Source organism: Haliotis rufescens, unplaced genomic scaffold, assembly GCF_023055435.1.
Source record: "Haliotis rufescens isolate VD_foot unplaced genomic scaffold, xgHalRufe1.0.p SCAF_13, whole genome shotgun sequence".
Lineage (NCBI taxonomy): Eukaryota > Metazoa > Mollusca > Gastropoda > Lepetellida > Haliotidae > Haliotis > Haliotis rufescens.
The window spans coordinates 10,492,552-10,513,114 of record NW_025963813.1 but is presented as its reverse complement, the minus strand read 5'-3'; the positions used below and the strand labels follow the sequence as shown (position 1 = coordinate 10,513,114).

Genomic DNA, 20,563 nt, shown 5'->3' with positions numbered 1-20,563 from the left:
GCACTCAGCAATTTTCTAGCTATATGACGGCGGTCTGTAAATAATCAAGTCTGGATTAGACAATCCCGTGATTGACATCATAAGCAGCGATCCACGTAATTGGGATCGATGACATGCATCAACCAAGTCAGCGAACCTGACCACCCGATCCTGTCAGTCGCCTCTTACGACAAGCATAGTCGCCTTTTACGGCAAGCATGGGTTGCTGAAGACCTATTCTACCGCGGATCTTCACGGGTCAGTACAACACAGTATTAATGGAATACTTCCTACCTATAGCCATCCAGACTCCAAATCTGATCCATGTAGGGACTGAGAGTTTCATCATTAAATAGATGTTGATGAAGGCACTCAGAGCAGGAATCCAGGGTAGGCCTGGAACCTGATAAGAAATATAACAAGAAATATTAGTGCTCAAAGTTGTTGATGAATAAACATCGGAAGACAGGGCATCTGTCAAGATCAAAACAAGAAATATTGGTGGTCAACAATTACGATGAAGAAATACTGGTAGACAAGATAAAAAGAAGAAATACTGTATTCGACGTAATAAGCGCCCCACTCTAATAAGCGCCCACAGCGATATTTGCTAATATATTGGCTAGTGAACAATCCCAATTAGCACCCCTACCGATTGATCAATGTACACAAGACTTATTTATTCGCGTATAATACGCACTTGTGTGTCATATGCACCCTTTATTATGGGCAATTAACTTCTGGAAAAATATATCTGTCTTACATAAACATTTCAGGCTGTCAGCATAAACAACAAAATGTATCTTTCAACTCTGTTTTTTTCACCAAAATAATATTCTAATAACAGCTCACTGTTTCTAATTTTGAGAGCCCCCTGGGCGCTTATTACGTTGAATACGGTATATGTCATTGTCAAATTTATGCAATTTGTGGGGTCCTTGTCATAACAATAATGATAAAATTGAAAAGCTTCAGAGTGAGTGAGTGAAATCAGCATGGGAAGACAGGATACCTCTGAAGAAGTAAAGGGGAAATAAAGATGTCAGAACTAAGCCTGAGCATCATGGGAAGACATCTGAAGATGTACAGGGGAAATAAGTTTGGTCGGAAATCAGCATGGGTAGACAGGATACCTCTGAAGATGTAAAGGGGAAATAAAGATGTCAGAGCTAAGCCTGAGCATCATGGGAAGACATCTGAAGATGTACAGGGGAAATAAGTTTGGTCGGAAATCAGCATGGGTAGACATGATACCTCTGAAGAAGTAAAGGGGAAATAAGTTTGGTCGGAAATCAGCATGGGAAGACAGGATACCTTCGAAGATGTAAAGAGGAAATGAAGATGTCAGAACTAAGCCTGAGCATCATGGGAAGACATCTGAAGATGTAAAGAGGAAATAAGTTTGGTCGGAAATCAGCATGGGAAGACAGGATACCTCTGATGATGTAAATGGGAAATAAGTTTGGTCGGAAACCAGCATGGGAAGACAAGAAACCTTCGAAGATGTAAAGAGGAAATAAAGATGTCAGAGCTAAGCCTGAGCATCATGGGAAGACATCTGAAGATGTACAGGGGAAATAAGTTTGGTCGGAAACCAGCATGGGAAGACAAGAAACCTTCGAAGATGTAAAGGGGAAATAAAGATGTCAGAACTAAGCCTGAGCATCATGGGAAGACATCTGAAGATGTACAGGGGAAATAAGAGAGTCAGACCTCAGCAGAGAATCACAGGTAGTGGATGATCAGACACGGAGGAGAAAATAGTCAGTATGCAGTCAGTGAAACAAATGTAGAAATAGTTTATGAGACTTACCTTAAACCATAGTTTAGATTTATTCTGTGGTTGTCTCCAGACAACGATGACAGCCAGCAGCACAGCAGAGCCAAACACAATTGTCAGGAGTATTGCCCACCATGAAAGCTTTACCAGGTACGGCTCCGCGTAGATTAACATGGCACACAAAGCAGTGATCGCAAGAACTGAAAGCATAGTTTGGTATCAGAAAACAGGATTTGTCATTCATACATGTTAAATGAAATAAGGTTCTAGGGTTATTGCACATATATAGCAACAGTGTGTGTGTGTGTATGTGTGTGTGTGTGTGTGTGTGTGTGTGTGTGTGTGTGTGTGTGTGTGTGTGTGTGTGTGTGTCTCTGTGTGTGTGTCTCTGTGTGGTGTGGTGTGGTGTGTGGGTGTGTGTGTGTGTGTGTGTCTCTGTGTGTGTGTGTGTCTCTGTGTGTGTGTGTGTGTATGTGCTTGTACTGGTCTGGACAAAAGCCATTGTTTTTTAGTTAGCCCACATGAATACCCCACTCAGACACAGTATACTAACTCAGAACCAACCAGTCGTTGTTGAAGCCCCTTAGGCAGGCTAACAACCAAGCAGTACCAGTTTTTAACACCTTTGGGATGAAGCTCCTAAAGATCAAACAACCGACCTTCCGCTCTCTGAGCATCACTATCTGCTAGGCACAGAGGCCAGTTTATCATACATAGACCGCTGCAGGTAACAAAAACTTGGTTAATTTGCTTTACAAAATAAGAATTATTAACGTTTGAATGGCCCCAACCTGAATGTTACCTTGACCATGACCTTGACCTTTTTCAGTAGAAATTTTTAAGATTCAAGAGTCAAAATTCCAAATGAACGATACAACGTTTCACAGAAACCATAACTATGCCACTGACATCCTTAATGCTGTAGGACTTGTTAATATTCGTGCAAATATTAAACTACATGTCTGTGGTGGTAGCATGCCTTAGACAGACATGGAAAAGAATCTTGACCCTTACTGACCAAACCATATCATCAAGGCCATATCATATGGAGGATATTAACCATGTTTAGTCAGAGACGTGTCTGGTTTAGTTTTCAGAAAGTGTCACAACAACAAGTCTTGTGACCTTGAACTCATATGACATGTACTAAAAGAAATCTCCAAGGTCATGTGGAAGAAAACCATGGTTGGATATTCTCTTTGTGAAGGGAACTGAAGCTTCGCAGAACAAAAACAATGTCACCAGTAAATTACAACAAATATTTACGCAGTTCCACTTCAAAGGGCCAGAGTTAACTTTCATAGATTGAGTTAATAAGTTGGATTTAATGCCGCTTTTAGAAATATTCCAGCAAATATCACAGTGTGCGACACCAGAAATAGGCTTCACACATCATACCCATATGGGGAATTGAAAACCCGACGTGACGAGCGGACCCTTTAACCCTTAGGCCACTAGGGCTGGGATGTGAAACTCGGTTACTTGGGTCGGGGGGGGTTACCAACTGAGTAGGATCCAGGTACCCACAGGACTACCCGGACCCGTGGTTAGTCACGTGATATATGGTCTAACGAGAAAAATTATCTAGAACTCTGTGGTAACACAACAAGTCACTTGTGTTCACATTTCTTTCTGACTATGCACCCATTCCTTCTGACTTTATTATGTTTGAATAAGGATAAAACTTCTATCAACATCAGTGTATGCATGACCAGATCATTTAATTCATACGTGTATCTAAATCCTTTTTCCCAGGGCTACGGTCAAACTATTCCCAATCAGACATTTTGTACCTCTCTCTTGAGACCTTGAGTGAGTGAGTGAGCGAGTATGGTTTTATGCCGGCTTTAGCAATTTTCCAGCAATATCACAGCGGGGGACACCAGAAATGAGCTTCACACATTGTACCCATTTTGGGAATCGAACCCGGGTCTTCGGCGTGACGAGCGAAAGCTTTAACCACTAGGCTACCCGACCACCCCTTGAGACCTTGAGTGGGTACCCGGGTAGGGTCAGGTAATAGGGGTGTGGGTATCCGGGTAGTAAATTTGGACTCATCCCTGCCCTACAGGCTACCCCACTGCCCCAACTTACGAAGCAGTCCTACACTGTACGATGTTAAGCTGCCTGAGATGCTAGTGGGGTCGCTACTCCGTGGACTGAAGAGGTCCCGGGACGAGATCTTCCTGGTAATAGCCTGGTCAGGCACTTCACCTGTCAGGTATTCGTCTGTCTGATACCTGGAACATGCACACAGGTAAATGCATACTGGAACATGCACACAGGTAAATATACATACTGGAACATGAACACAGGTAAATATACATACTGGAACATGCATGCACACAGGTAAATATACATACTAGGACATGCACACAGGTAAATATACATACTGGAACATGCACACAGGTAAATATACATACTGGAACATGCACACAGGTAAATATACATACTGGAACATGCACTAAGGTAAATATACATACTGGAACATGCACACAGGTAAATATACATAATAGAACATGCACACAGGTAAATGCATACTGGAACATGCACACAGGTAAATATACATACTGGAACATGCACACAGGTAAATATACATACCGGAACATGCACACAGGTAAATATACATACTGGAACATGTACACAGGTAAATATACATACTGGAACATGCATGCACACAGGTAAATATACATACTGGAACATGTACACAGGTAAATATACATACTGGAACATGCACACAGGTAAATACAAACTGGAACATGCACACAGTTAAATTTACATACTAGAACATGCATACAGGTAAATGCAAACTGGAACATGCACACAGGTAAATATACACACTGGAACATGCATACAGGTAAATACATACTGGAACATGCACACAGGTAAATATACATACTGGAACATGCACACAGTTAAATTTACATACTAGAACATGCACACAGGTAAATATACATACTAGAACATGCACACAGGTAAATATACATACTGGAACATGCATACAGGTAAATGCATACTGGAACATGCACACAGGTAAATATACATACCGGAACATGCACACAGGTAAATATACATACTGGAACATGTACACAGGTAAATATACATACTGGAACATGCATGCACACAGGTAAATATACATACTGGAACATGTACACAGGTAAATATACATACTGGAACATGCACACAGGTAAATACAAACTGGAACATGCACACAGTTAAATTTACATACTAGAACATGCATACAGGTAAATGCAAACTGGAACATGCACACAGGTAAATATACACACTGGAACATGCATACAGGTAAATACATACTGGAACATGCACACAGGTAAATATACATACTGGAACATGCACACAGTTAAATTTACATACTAGAACATGCACACAGGTAAATATACATACTAGAACATGCACACAGGTAAATATACATACTGGAACATGCATACAGGTAAATGCATACTGGAACATGCACACAGGTAAATATACATACCGGAACATGCACACAGGTAAATATACATACTGGAACATGTACACAGGTAAATATACATAATAGAACATGCATACAGGTAAATGCATACTGGAACATGCACACAGTTAAATTTACATACTAGAACATGCACACAGGTAAATATACATACTAGAACATGCACACAGGTAAATATACATACTGGAACATGCATACAGGTAAATGCATACTGGAACATGCACACAGGTAAATATACATACTGGAACATGCACACAGGTAAATATACATACTGGAATGTAAACACAGGTAAATATACATACTCAGTAAACATGTAGGTATATATGTAGGTTTACATGTTAGATTTCAACACCATAATACCATAATATGATAAACTGGAATTTGTAAAGTCCTATCCTCACTTTTAAATATATTTTACGTGAGGTTCACCTCACTCGCCGGCCATTAATCCAATGAAGCACTCTTAAAATGACTGACATGTACGTCTTTTTGAACTGCAAAAAACGTTTTTCAAAACAATATATATCAATACTGATATAAATTTAGATCCTGAGTGTGATGTGGCTGCAGTGTATTCACCAAAACTATACTGACTGATTCTTGAGCATCCATCTCCGGAGAATTCACTGTTTATATTAAAAAACATACGTTAAATAAAAATAACTGAACTTGCGTTTTTTAAATATATTTTTTTATATATAAATTTTAAGTAAAGATGTCATAATATACAGGTAAAAATACTGTAAATCCTGAAGAAAAAAAATGACAAAAGTTAATTGAAAAAAAGAAAGAATTGTCCACGAAAATTCTTGAAAAAAATAGTTATGCTTCAGACGTTGAAACAAAAGAAATGGCCTGCCGGATAGAATACATTGTTGCAAGGCGTTTTTCTTTATAAAACATTCAGGCTCATTGTTTTAAATAACAAAATATCTGGGTTTGCAGCTGTAGCTGAAAAAATAAATACCGTATTCGACGTAATAAGCGCCCCCCTCTAATAAGCGCCCACGGCGATATTTGCTAATATATTGGCTAGTGAACAATCTCAATTAGCACCCCTTCCAAGTGGTTTACGTACACAAGACTTATTTATTTGTGTATAATACGTACTCGTATGTTATATGCACCCTTAATTATGGGCAATTAAATCCTGGAAAAATATTTCTGTCGTATATAAACATTTCAGGCTGTCAGCATAAACAACGAAATTTACGATTTTTCAACTCAAAATAATATTCTAATAAGAGCCCCCTATTTCTAATTTTTAGAGCGCCCTGGGCGCTTATTACGTCGAATACGGTAACCTCGATACAAAATCACAGGTCCCCTTCCTTCCCTCCGAAAAATCAAATGATCGGCCCCTTAATAAAAATTCTACAGATGTATGAATTTTCTAAGGTAGTAAGTAGTTTACTGATTAATGTATTCATTTTATTATTGATTGATTTAGAAGGATAAAGCTCCTAAAAGGTTTTCTTAGGTTTGTTTTCAACTTATTTTTGACAAAAAATGGTTGTCAAAATAGAAATAACATTATTAAAGTGATCTCTTTACAGTTTGTTGCTGTTTGTTCGTTTGTTTGTTGTTTAACGCTGCACTCTGCAATGTTCCAGCCATATGATGTCAGTCTGTAATATTCAAGTCTGGGCCAGACAATCCAGTGATGATGACATCAACCAAGTTAGTATCTAATTACAAATGTGATTTATTTTTGTGACACCTTGGAGATTTTCATATTCCCGACATTTGTTAAGAGATATGACCGGAAGAAAAATACATTTATTCCACATTTGTGCAAAGGTATCACAAGGACCCTTTTTGGTCAAATTGTTTGTTTGTTGTTTAACGCCACACTCAGCAATATTTCAGCTATATGGCGACAGTCTGTAAAAAATCGATTTGTCTCTGTTATTAAAATTTGGATGAGATGACATGCCTCAACCAAGTCAACGAGCCTGACCACCCGATCCCATTAGCCGCCTCTTACGACAAGCATTGTCGCCTTTTACAGCAAGCATTGGTTGCTGAAGACCTATTCTACCCTGGATCTTCACGGGTCGTTGGTCAAATTGAGCCAAACTTTCAGATGTAAAAACATATATAGATGTGTTCTTTTAAAAAATTGCATGTTTGGGACATATCAACCCAGCAAGCATATTTAAAGATAAAAGCGTCAAAACGGAAGATTTTAAATGTTTTTGAGTAGCATTTTGACTACAGTTTGACTTGGAACATTTAAGAGGTTTCTTTGGGGGGGGGGGGGGGTGTTAAAATGGAAATAAAAACAAAACATGCTGCCAACATTATGATGATCCCGGCAGTGCCTGAGAACCATGATTATTATGTTTTTTAGCCTCAGCCAGTATGTACATGGTAGACTTCTAACCTGAGTATAAGAACACAGACAGCCACCAGGGTGTAGTGTAGGCCAGCGGGGTACCTATCTATACAGTATGTACATGGTAGACTTCTAACCTGAGTATAAGAACACAGACAGCCACCAGGGTGTAGTGTAGGCCAGCGGGGTACCTGTCTATACAGTATGTACATGGTAGACTTCTAACCTGAGTATAAGAACACAGACAGCCACCTGGGTGTAGGCCAGCGGGGTACCTGTCTATACAGTATGTACATGGTAGACTTCTAACCTGAGTATAAGAACACAGACAGCCACCAGGGTGTAGGCCAGCGGGGTACCTATCTATACAGTATGTACATGGTAGACTTCTAACCTGAGTATAAGGACACACACAGCCACCTGGGTGTAGGCCAGCGGGGTACCTATCTATACAGTATGTACATGGTAGACTTCTAACCTGGGTATAAGAACACAGACAGCCACCTGGGTGTAGGCCAGCGGGGTACCTGTCTATACAGTATGTACATGGTAGACTTCTAACCTGAGTATAAGAACACAGACAGCCACCAGGGTGTAGGCCAGCGGGGTACCTGTCTATACAGTATGTACATGGTAGACTTCTAACCTGAGTATAAGGACACAGACAGCCACCAGGGTGTAGTGTAGGCCAGCAGTGTGCCTATCTATACAGTATGTACATGGTAGACTTCTAACCTGAGTATAAGAACACAGACAGCCACCAGGGTGTAGTGTAGGCCAGCAGGGTACCTATCTATACAGTATGTACATGGTAGACTTCTAACCTGAGTATAAGAACACAGACAGCCACCAGGGTGTAGGCCAGCAGGGAACCTATCTATACAGTATGTACATGGTAGACTTCTAACCTGAGTATAAGAACACAGACAGCCACCTGGGTGTAGGCCAGCAGTGTGCCTATCTATACAGTATGTACATGGTAGACTTCTAACCTGAGTATAAGAACACAGACAGCCACCAGGGTGTAGTGTAGGCCAGCAGGGTACCTATCTATACAGTATGTACATGACTTCTAACCTGTGTATAAGGACACAGACAGCCACCAGGGTGTAGGCCAGCGGGGTACCTATCTATACAGTATGTACATGGTAGACTTCTAACCTGAGTATAAGAACACAGACAGCCACCAGGGTGTAGTGTAGGCCAGCAGGGTACCTATCTATACAGTATGTACATGGTAGACTTCTAACCTGAGTATAAGAACACAGACAGCCACCAGGGTGTAGGCCAGCGGGGTACCTATCTATACAGTATGTACATGGTAGACTTCTAACCTGAGTATAAGAACACAGACAGCCACCAGGGTGTAGGCCAGCGGGGTACCTATCTATACAGTATGTACATGGTAGACTTCTAACCTGAGTATAAGAACACAGACAGCCACCAGGGTGTAGGCCAGCGGGGTACCTATCTATACAGTATGTACATGACTTCTAACCTGAGTATAAGGATACAGACAGCCACCAGGGTGTAGGCCAGCGGGGTACCTATCTATACAGTATGTACATGGTAGACTTCTAACCTGAGTATAAGGATACAGACAGCCACCAGGGTGTAGTGTAGGCCAGCGGGGTACCTGTCTATACAGTATGTACATGGTAGACTTCTAACCTGAGTATAAGGACACAGACAGCCACCAGGGTGTAGGCCAGCGGGGTACCTATCTATACAGTATGTACATGACTTCTAACCTGAGTATAAGAACACAGACAGCCACCAGGGTGTAGGCCAGCAGGGTACCTATCTATACAGTATGTACATGGTAGACTTCTAACCTGAGTATAAGAACACAGACAGCCACCAGGGTGTAGGCCAGCGGGGTACCTATCTATACAGTATGTACATGACTTCTAACCTGAGTATAAGGATACAGACAGCCACCAGGGTGTAGGCCAGCGGGGTACCTGTCTATACAGTATGTACATGGTAGACTTCTAACCTGAGTATAAGAACACAGACAGCCACCAGGGTGTAGTGTAGGCCAGCGGGGTACCTATCTATACAGTATGTACATGGTAGACTTCTAACCTGAGTATAAGAACACAGACAGCCACCAGGGTGTAGGCCAGCGGGGTACCTATCTATACAGTATGTACATGACTTCTAACCTGAGTATAAGGATACAGACAGCCACCAGGGTGTAGTGTAGGCCAGCGGGGTACCTATCTATACAGTATGTACATGGTAGACTTCTAACCTGAGTATAAGAACACAGACAGCCACCAGGGTGTAGGCCAGCGGGGTACCTATCTATACAGTATGTACATGGTAGACTTCTAACCTGAGTATAAGGACACAGACAGCCACCAGGGTGTAGGCCAGCGGGGTACCTATCTATACAGTATGCACATGGTAGACTTCTAACCTGAGTATAAGAACACAGACAGCCACCTGGGTGTAGGCCAGCAGTGTGCCTATCTATACAGTATGTACATGGTAGACTTCTAACCTGAGTATAAGAACACAGACAGCCACCAGGGTGTAGGCCAGCAGTGTGCCTATCGACATCATGTCCACCAACTCCTTCAGGTCGAACAGCATCGCCATGGCACCTGGAAGGAAGACGTAAATCACTGACTGTCTGACTGAGTCTGGGGCTTCCTTTGTTTGTGTGTTTGTTTGTTTTTTTGTTGTTTAACACCGCACTTGGCAATATTCCAGCTATATGACAGCGGTCTGTAAATAATCTCCTGTCTTAAAGTTAAATCTCCCCACTTTAATCTAAATCTCTCTCATTTTAAAGTTAAAAGTCTACCATTTACAGTTAAATCTCCCCCATTTTAAAGTTAAACCTTACTATTTAATTGTCATGGGGATGGAAAGGTCTGGCACATGTTGTAGATAGTGCTCAAAGTAGTACACATGACTTACCTGCAAATACACCTGAGATCATCGTCCCTACCACGGGGGTCTGGAAACGAGGGATAACTTTACCAAGGAACCGAAACAGAAGGCCATCATTCCCCATTGCATAGAGGATTCTGGGTAGAGGAAACATGGCGCCGAGAAGACTGCAAATAGAACAGCACTTGTCAGTTGTCAGCAGCCAAGTATATCTGTAGGATATTGGGATCCGTCAAGACATATTGATGGTGTTTGTTTGTCCCAAATATTTTTGGCTTTTTTTCAGACCAAAAAAGGATGATGAAAAATAAACTTTTCAGTTTACGAATTTGTCTGAACAGAACCTGAAAACCACAATAAGAAAATAAAATAAAAGTAGACATTAACATGTATACGCCCAGCCAGCTAACATTGATGGATAATATAAATATAATTATATACTACAAAAAATTACCCAATTAAAGTAACAATACATATTTTGAATAACAACTGATAGATGCATTTATAGTTGTCTTTTGTCAGTCAAGCAACACTCTTTTTTTTAAAAAAGGCCGTCTCGGAAGTAAATACTTTTGAATACATTCCATTGTAAAAATATCAGACATCTTGCACTTTAAACAGCATCAACAACCCACCCATTTGCCCACCAAACCAACCACCCACTTTCCTACAGACCCTCCCACCAACCATCTCAAACATCCACCATCTCAGACATCCACCATCTCAGACACCCACCATCTCAAACCCCCACCACTGAAACACCCCTCCACTTTCCTAGAGCCCCACTACCTACCATCTCAGACACCCACCATCTCAGACACCCACCACTGAAACACCCCTCCACTTTCCTACAGACCCTCCCACCAACCATCTCAAACATCCACCATCTCAGACACCCACCATCTCAGACACCCACCATCTCAAACCCCCACCACTGAAACACCCCTCCACTTTCCTACAGCCCCACTACCCATTCATCATCTCAAACCCCCACCACCAAACCACCTACTATCCTACAGCCCCAATACCCACCCATCATCTCAAACCCCCACCACCGAACCACCTACTTTCCTACAGCCCCACTACCGACCCACCATCTCAAACCCTCATCACCGAACCACCTACTATCCTACAGCCCCACTACCCACCCATCATCTCAAACCCCACCACCGAACCACCCACTATCCGACAGCCCCAATACCCACCATCTCAAACCCCCACCGTCGAACTACCTACTATCCTCCAGCCCCACTACCCATAATCTCAGAACTCCACCACTGATCCACCTACTATCCTACAGGCCCACTACCCACCATCTCAAATCCCCACCATCGAACAAGCCCACTACCCACCATCTCAGAACTCCACCACCGAACCACCTACTATCCTACAGCCCCACTACCCATCCATCATCTCAAACCCCCACCACCGAACCACCTACTATCCTACAGCCCCACTACCCACCATTTCAGAACTCCATCACCGAACTACCTACTATCCTACAGCCCCACTACCCACACACCATCTCAAACCCCAACCACCGAACCACCTACTCTCCTACAGCCCCACTACCCACCATCTCAAACCCCCACCACCGAACCACCTACTTTCCTACAGCCCCACTACCGACCCACCATCTCAAACCCTCATCACCGAACCACCTACTATCCTACAGCCCCACTACCCACCCATCATCTCAAACCCCACCACCGAACCACCCACTATCCGACAGCCCCAATACCCACCATCTCAAACCCCCACCGTCGAACTACCTACTATCCTCCAGCCCCACTACCCATAATCTCAGAACTCCACCACTGATCCACCTACTATCCTACAGGCCCACTACCCACCATCTCAAATCCCCATCATCGAACAAGCCCACTACCCACCATCTCAGAACTCCACCACCGAACCACCTACTATCCTACAGCCCCACTACCCATCCATCATCTCAAACCCCCACCACCGAACCACCTACTATCCTACAGCCCCACTACCCACCATTTCAGAACTCCATCACCGAACTACCTACTATCCTACAGCCCCACTACCCACACACCATCTCAAACCCCAACCACCGAACCACCTACTCTCCTACAGCCCCACTACCCACCATCTCAAACCCCCACCACCGAACCACCTACTATCCTACAGTCCCACTACCCACCATCTCAGAACTCCACCAATGAACCACCCACTATCCTACAGCCCCACTACCCACCATCTCAAACCCACACCACCAAACTACCTACTATCCTACAGCCCCACTACCCACCATCTCAGAACTCCACCACCAAACCACCTACTATCCTACAGCCCCACTACCCACCCATCATCTCAAACCCCCATCACCGAACCACCTACTATCCTACAGCCCCACTACCCACCATCTCAGAACTCCACCACCAAACCACCTACTATCCTACAGCCCAACTACCCACCATTCATCTCAAACCCCCATCACCGAACCACCTACTATCCTACAGTCCCACTACCCACCATCTCAGAACTCCACCAACAAACCCCCACTATCCTACAGCCCCACTACGCACAATCTCAAACCCCCACCACCGAACCACCTACTATCCTACAGCCCCACTACCCACCATCTCAGAACTCCACCACCAAACCACCTACTATCCTACAGCCCAACTACCCACCATTCATCTCAAACCCCCATCACCGAACCACCTACTATCCTACAGCCCCACTACCCACAATCTCAGAACTCCACAACTGAACCACCTACTATCCTACAGCCCCACTACCCACCCATCATCTCAAACCCCCATCACCGAACCACCTACTATCCTACAGCCCCAATACCCAACCATCATCTCAAACACCCATCACCGAACCACCTACTATCCTACAGCCCCTCTACCCACCATCTCAGAACTCCACCACCGAACCACCCACTATCCTACAGCCCCACTACCCACCATCTCAGAACTCCACCACTGAACCACCCACTATCCTACAGCCCCACTACCCACCCATCATCTCAGACCCCCACCACCAAACCACCTACTATCCTACAGCCCCACTACCCACCATCTCAGACCTCCATCACCGAACCACCTACTATCCTACAGCCCAACTATCCACAATCTCAGACCTCCACCACTGAACCACCCACTATCCTACAGCCCCACTACCCACCATCTCAGACCTCCACCACTGAACCACCTACTATCCTACAGCCCCACTACCCACCCATCATCTCAACCCCCCACCACCGAACCACCTACTATCCTACAGCCCCACTACCCACCATCTCAGACCTCAACCACCGAACCACCTACTATCCTACAGCCCCACTACCCATCCATCATCTCAAACCCCCACCACCGAACCACCTACTATCCTACAGCCCCACTACCCACCATTTCAGAACTCCATCACCGAACTACCTACTATCCTACAGCCCCACTACCCACACACCATCTCAAACCCCAACCACCGAACCACCTACTCTCCTACAGCCCCACTACCCACCATCTCAAACCCCCACCACCGAACCACCTACTATCCTACAGTCCCACTACCCACCATCTCAGAACTCCACCAATGAACCACCCACTATCCTACAGCCCCACTACCCACCATCTCAAACCCACACCACCAAACTACCTACTATCCTACAGCCCCACTACCCACCATCTCAGAACTCCACCACCAAACCACCTACTATCCTACAGCCCCACTACCCACCCATCATCTCAAACCCCCATCACCGAACCACCTACTATCCTACAGCCCCACTACCCACCATCTCAGAACTCCACCACCAAACCACCTACTATCCTACAGCCCAACTACCCACCATTCATCTCAAACCCCCATCACCGAACCACCTACTATCCTACAGTCCCACTACCCACCATCTCAGAACTCCACCAACAAACCCCCACTATCCTACAGCCCCACTACGCACAATCTCAAACCCCCACCACCGAACCACCTACTATCCTACAGCCCCACTACCCACCATCTCAGAACTCCACCACCAAACCACCTACTATCCTACAGCCCAACTACCCACCATTCATCTCAAACCCCCATCACCGAACCACCTACTATCCTACAGCCCCACTACCCACAATCTCAGAACTCCACAACTGAACCACCTACTATCCTACAGCCCCACTACCCACCCATCATCTCAAACCCCCATCACCGAACCACCTACTATCCTACAGCCCCAATACCCAACCATCATCTCAAACACCCATCACCGAACCACCTACTATCCTACAGCCCCTCTACCCACCATCTCAGAACTCCACCACCGAACCACCCACTATCCTACAGCCCCACTACCCACCATCTCAGAACTCCACCACTGAACCACCCACTATCCTACAGCCCCACTACCCACCCATCATCTCAGACCCCCACCACCAAACCACCTACTATCCTACAGCCCCACTACCCACCATCTCAGACCTCCATCACCGAACCACCTACTATCCTACAGCCCAACTATCCACAATCTCAGACCTCCACCACTGAACCACCCACTATCCTACAGCCCCACTACCCACCATCTCAGACCTCCACCACTGAACCACCTACTATCCTACAGCCCCACTACCCACCCATCATCTCAACCCCCCACCACCGAACCACCTACTATCCTACAGCCCCACTACCCACCATCTCAGACCTCAACCACCGAACCACCCACTATCCTACACCCCCACACCATCCCAGACCCCACCACCAGGCCAACCACCCACCCTTCTACTACCCACACCCAACCCCCCAGCTGATACAACACTGATAACCCAGTATGAAGCTTTCTGGACATACACCCACGCAAGCTGCATTCCAGCACTTGACACCTTCATCACACTCTGTGTAACATCGCTGCCACCAGTGTGGGCATGACCATTACAAGAATCTTGAAATTAGACCTCTGACCCCAAATGTAGTAACGTTTATACTTTTGTTTATGTCTCTGAGAATGCAATCCTTGTGAATTTTTAAAAGGTTTACGACAAACTATTTTTCCCAGATGAATTTAACTTTTGTTCGTTTGATCGGATTGGTTTGAGATTGCAGACGACAGGAAAATAAACCACTTATCCCTTACATTTTTACTATGCGAATTACATGATAGTTGTAATGAAACAGAAATTCAAATTAACAAAGAAAATAATTAAGCAGGTGTAAGAATATTTGGCATCACGGCAGTCATCACTTGTTTGTAAACATAACAGTCAGTCAGCTGCAAGAACCGCCTCCATGGTCTAGTGGTAGAGCGTCCACCTGGAGAGCGGATGGTCTGGAGTTCTATCCCAAAAGACGTTAAAAGATGGTACTTGTTGTTACCCTGTCTGGCACTCGGCATTACGGGGCTTAAACAAGGACTGGTTGGCTCGGAGTCAGTATACTGGTATCTCATTGAGCTAGCACTATAAATCAGCATCAGTCCGGTCTAGTACAAGCACACACACACACAAACACACACACACACACACACACACACACACACAGACACACACACACACACACACACACACACACACACACACATGCATGCACGTCGCTATATAAGTGCAATAATGTTGGATGCGATGTCAAACCCCATTTCACCTCACGTCAGCTGCGAGTTCAACTCCAAGCATGGTTGTGCCACCTATCACAGTGGGGAGCTTTCGCTGTGAGGAGCTTGGCAGCGATAGTATAGAGAGCTCCGCGAATGGGATATCGCTGTGAGGAGCTTGACACCCACCTGGTAGAGAGTCCACAGATTGCCCCCACGGCGATGATGTATTTGGCCACCCCCCAGCCCAGCCGGTCGAACACAAGGGGGAGTGGAGCGTTGGGGTCGAGGAGGTAGTAGGGGCAGAGGAGGGTAAGGACCGTGGACAGGCTACAGTACGCCAGGGTGATGGCCAACAGGGACACCACGATGCTCATGGGGATCGCACGCTGGGGGTTCTTGGCCTCTTCACCTGTACAGGCACAAACATAAGTACATTTGAACTCGTTACAGGTAGAGAAAAACATTAGATCTCGTTATAGGTAGAGAAAAACATTAGAACGTGTTACAGGTAGAGAAAAACATTAGAACTCATTACAGGTAGAGAAAAACATTAGAACTTGTTACAGGTAGAGGAAAACATTAGAACTCGTTACAGGTAGAGCAAAACATTAGAACTCGTTACAGGTAGAGAAAAACATTAGATCTCGTTACAGGTAGAGAAAAACATTAGATCTCGTTACAGGTAGAGAAAAACATTAGAACTCGTTACAGGTAGAGAAAAACATTAGAACTCGTTACAGGTAGAGAAAAACATTAGAACTCGTTACAGGTAGAGAAAAACATTAGAACTTGTTACAGGCCAAAAACATTAGGTAGTCCATTAGATATTGTTTGTTTAACGCTGCACTCAGCAACATTCCAGCAATATCACGGCGGGGGACACCAGAAATTGGCTTCACACATTGTACCCATGTGGGAATCGAACCCAGGTTGAACGCTTTAACAGCTAGGCTACCCCACCGCACCCAAACACTGATGAGATATAAGACATGACATGTTAGGACTCCCTCAGGCAACCGTCATAAACAAGGGTACAAAATGGTTGTGTGTGGTTACACTGGACATAACAAGTAGACATCCTACCTGTGGTAGCTACGCAGTCGAAGCCGACAAAGGCGTAGAAGCAGGTGGCTGCGCCGGACATCATCCCTGAAAAGCCGAAGGGCATAAACCCCCCCGTCCCCGCATCACTTGGAACCTGCAACAGTTTGAGTGACTATTGTTTTACGCCACTAGCAATGTCATGACAGGAGACATCAGAGGTGAGGTAAGATGAGGTGAGGTGAGGTGAAATGGGGTTTAACATCGCGTCCAAGATTATTGCACTTACATAGCGACGTGCATGTACGTGTGTGTGTGTGTGTGTGTGTGGCTGCATGTACTAGACCGGACTGATGCCTATTTATAGTGCTAGCTCACTGAGATACTATGCCGCAGTGTAACATGAATACCCCACTCAGACACAGTATACTGACTCCGAGCCGACCAGTCCTTGTTTTAGCCCCTTAATGCCGAGCGCCAGACAGGGTAACAACAAGCACCATCTTTTAACGTCTTTTGGTATGACTTGGTCGGGGATCGAACCCCGGACCTTCCGCTCTCCGGGCAGACGCTCTACCACTAGACCACGGAGGCGGTCAGGAGACAACAGAAATGAACTTTACACCTTTCAACCATGTGGGAATCGAACTATGGCCTTCAGCAGGACAAACAAATACTGTAACCGCTAGGCTACCTCACCACCCCTAACAGTGACTGGGGGCGGCATAGCATGAGCAAGGATTTTATTCCTCAATTGCTCTTCTAATGTATCCTTGGAAATGCTTGAAAAATGCCTTTCTGGCCTTTTAATAAATACGAATCATAGGGTTATGAAAATAACATACAGTAAAACTATGTTTATAATGAACACGTATATAACGAACCAACGGATAACAAACTGTTTTTATAGTCCCATCGGTTATAATGAACTTAAGTTAGTGGTCCCTTTGAATTTGTTATAACCATAGTAATACTGTATATCAAAATCACGCAAATATACCTAATCTAGCCTATCCTTCCTGACACTATGATTAGCCTACAAAAGTACTTTTACAGATAAAATGATGATATACAGTAAACTACGGTTATAACGAACTCAAAGGGACTACTAATTTTAGTTCGTTATAACCGTAGTTCGTAATAAGCATATATACAGCATAACTACAGCAAATAGTCGGGACAAAAAAGTAAGTTCGTTATATCCGTCAGTTCGTTATAAGCGTGTTCGTTATAAACGTTTTTTACTGTACTAAAAAAATATGCGTGTATTGTCATGCATGTATGAAACGGCCTATAACCTGAGGTAATTACCTAACACCTGTCCCGAGGTGATGACCTCACACTGTCCCTTGCATTCTCCCAGGTGTAATTGTCACCAGATTTGGGGATTGTCTTATTGTACTTTATTGAGGTATGCGTTGATGGGCTAGCAATTAGGGTATGTACTGCATTATACTTGCTAGGGAAAATGATGGCATAGTAAAAAGCTATGAAACGTGACAAGTCAAGAAAGCGACCTCCAGTCTATTGTCTCTGGTGTGAGTCTAGCAGGTGAGCTACAGGTACGAAACAGGTGTATCAACAGTGTTGGTTGGTTTGTTGTTTAATGCCGCACTCAGTAATATTCCAGCTATATGATGGCAGTCTGTAAATAATCGAGTCTCGACCAGACAAACCAGTGATTGATATCATGAGCATCGATCCATGCAATTGGGATCGATGACATGCTTTAACCAAGTCAGCGAGCCTGACCACCCAATCCCATTAGTCGCCTCTTACGACAAGAATGGATTGCTGAAGACCTATTCTACCCCAGTTCCTCACGGGGCGTATTAAGAGTGATAGAAAGGTAGGAGTTGAGAGTGTTACCTCTGATTCCGATTTTGACCAGTTGTCACCATCAACCTTGAACAGCCCGCACACGACGACATAGGTAACAACCAGCAGGTTGACAACGGTGAAGATGTTGTTGAACATCGTCGACTCCTTCACACCAACAGCAAGTAGGACTGTAACATGCGGAACATCCCAAATCAACAGTTAGTGACACCCTGCTACACAAACAGGAACTCAACTTGATCTCCGACATTCAACTTTTAATCAATATATCCTTTTTATCCCCCGCCCAACAAAGTTCGCAGGGGATATAGAAACGGGCTCCGTCCGTATATACGTCCGTCCGTACTTCTGTCCGTCCGTCACGTTTTGTTTCCAGAGCATAACTCAGAAACCGTTCAATATTTTTTCATGAAACTTTGCAGGTCTGTCAAGTACATGCTGAACTGATGCCTTATGCTATTTAGACATTTTTATTTTTTACGTTTCCATGGCAACAAGATGGACTTAGGTTCTGTGAGGGTAGGGTTCATTTCCGGAGCATAACTCACAAACCGTTTAATATTTTTTCATGAAACTTTGCAGGTTTGTCAGGTACATACTGAACTGGTGCCTTTTGTTATTTAGAAATTTTAGAAACTTTTATTTTTTAGGCAACAAGATGGGGGGGGGGGGGGGGGGAGGAGAGATGAACAGGAAGGTGTACCAGTCGTGGATGTTGATTTTGTGAAACGTTCTTTGACTGGACTATGCGACAGTACAATCTTATTTAGGCAGGAAAGTGGGCTTGATCAAATCTTTAATTCACTTTACAATTACATGTAACTCTTTCAACTTCTAGCATAGACCTGCATTTGGTCACAGAAACAAAGTTACTTCATTTAAAAACATTAAAATAATAAAGGCTGTGGTGCTGTGACCATCTGTATGTCCCTCACCTGTCAGAACTAAGGTGATGCTGAATGCGAAGAAATCAGGGTATTCCGACAACCCTGAAACGTGCATAGGCATGTTTTCCTTGAAGAAGTCCTGTATTTTGTTGTCGACGAGGGAGTCGAAATAGGAGCTCCATGCTCGCGCCACACTCGCTGTGCCTGGAGTGCAGAGAGGCGTGATGAGGACGCGTATAATGCGCAGGAATTATTTGACAATTGGAAAATACTTAACTCTGATTGGTTAATCCGAGGTTTCAAATAATATATGTTATGATGTTAACATTGTGGAGCCAGTGCTAAACGTACATCCGGACAAACACATGGAAAAGTAAACCATCTAAACATGATTTCATAAACTTACATGTTGACATAGAATCGTCAAACTACAACAAATATGACTTATAATGATCGAGTCAAAGTATGGCATTTATGATATATGTATCCATTCTCTGTCAACTAAAGTTCGTTTCAAGGCACCAATAGCGGTAATCTGACCGTGGTTGCTGTTAATAACGGTGAGTTGTGCGATCTTCTGATCGCTTCAAACACGATTTCGCCAAAATTAATTTAAACAATATTTAAAGGAATTTTGAAATAAGTTACAAACATTAGTCCAGATATACAATGAACACTTTTTATAACCAGACAGTGTAATTGCAAGATTACTCCAGTATGGATTTGTTGACATGGTATTTCCAGTGTTACG

At 44.1% G+C, this 20,563-nt stretch overlaps 1 protein-coding gene across 3 annotated transcripts in view; it reads right to left on the bottom strand.

Moving 5' to 3' along the window:
- The window catches only part of LOC124139073 (high affinity cationic amino acid transporter 1-like), a 62,737-nt gene that overhangs the window by 17,661 nt on the left and 24,513 nt on the right, over positions 1-20,563 (bottom strand). For all 3 annotated transcript variants that reach the window (XM_048394172.1, XM_048394171.1, XM_048394173.1), the window contains exons 5-13: positions 19,861-20,016; positions 18,956-19,095; positions 17,129-17,243; positions 16,232-16,454; positions 10,516-10,655; positions 10,094-10,196; positions 3,854-3,999; positions 1,793-1,959; positions 274-382 (exon numbers count right to left, since the gene is read on the bottom strand). In XM_048394172.1, coding sequence (XP_048250129.1) covers positions 274-382; positions 1,793-1,959; positions 3,854-3,999; positions 10,094-10,196; positions 10,516-10,655; positions 16,232-16,454; positions 17,129-17,243; positions 18,956-19,095; positions 19,861-20,016 — 1,299 coding nt within the window. The remainder of the gene's footprint in view (positions 1-273; positions 383-1,792; positions 1,960-3,853; positions 4,000-10,093; positions 10,197-10,515; positions 10,656-16,231; positions 16,455-17,128; positions 17,244-18,955; positions 19,096-19,860; positions 20,017-20,563) is intronic.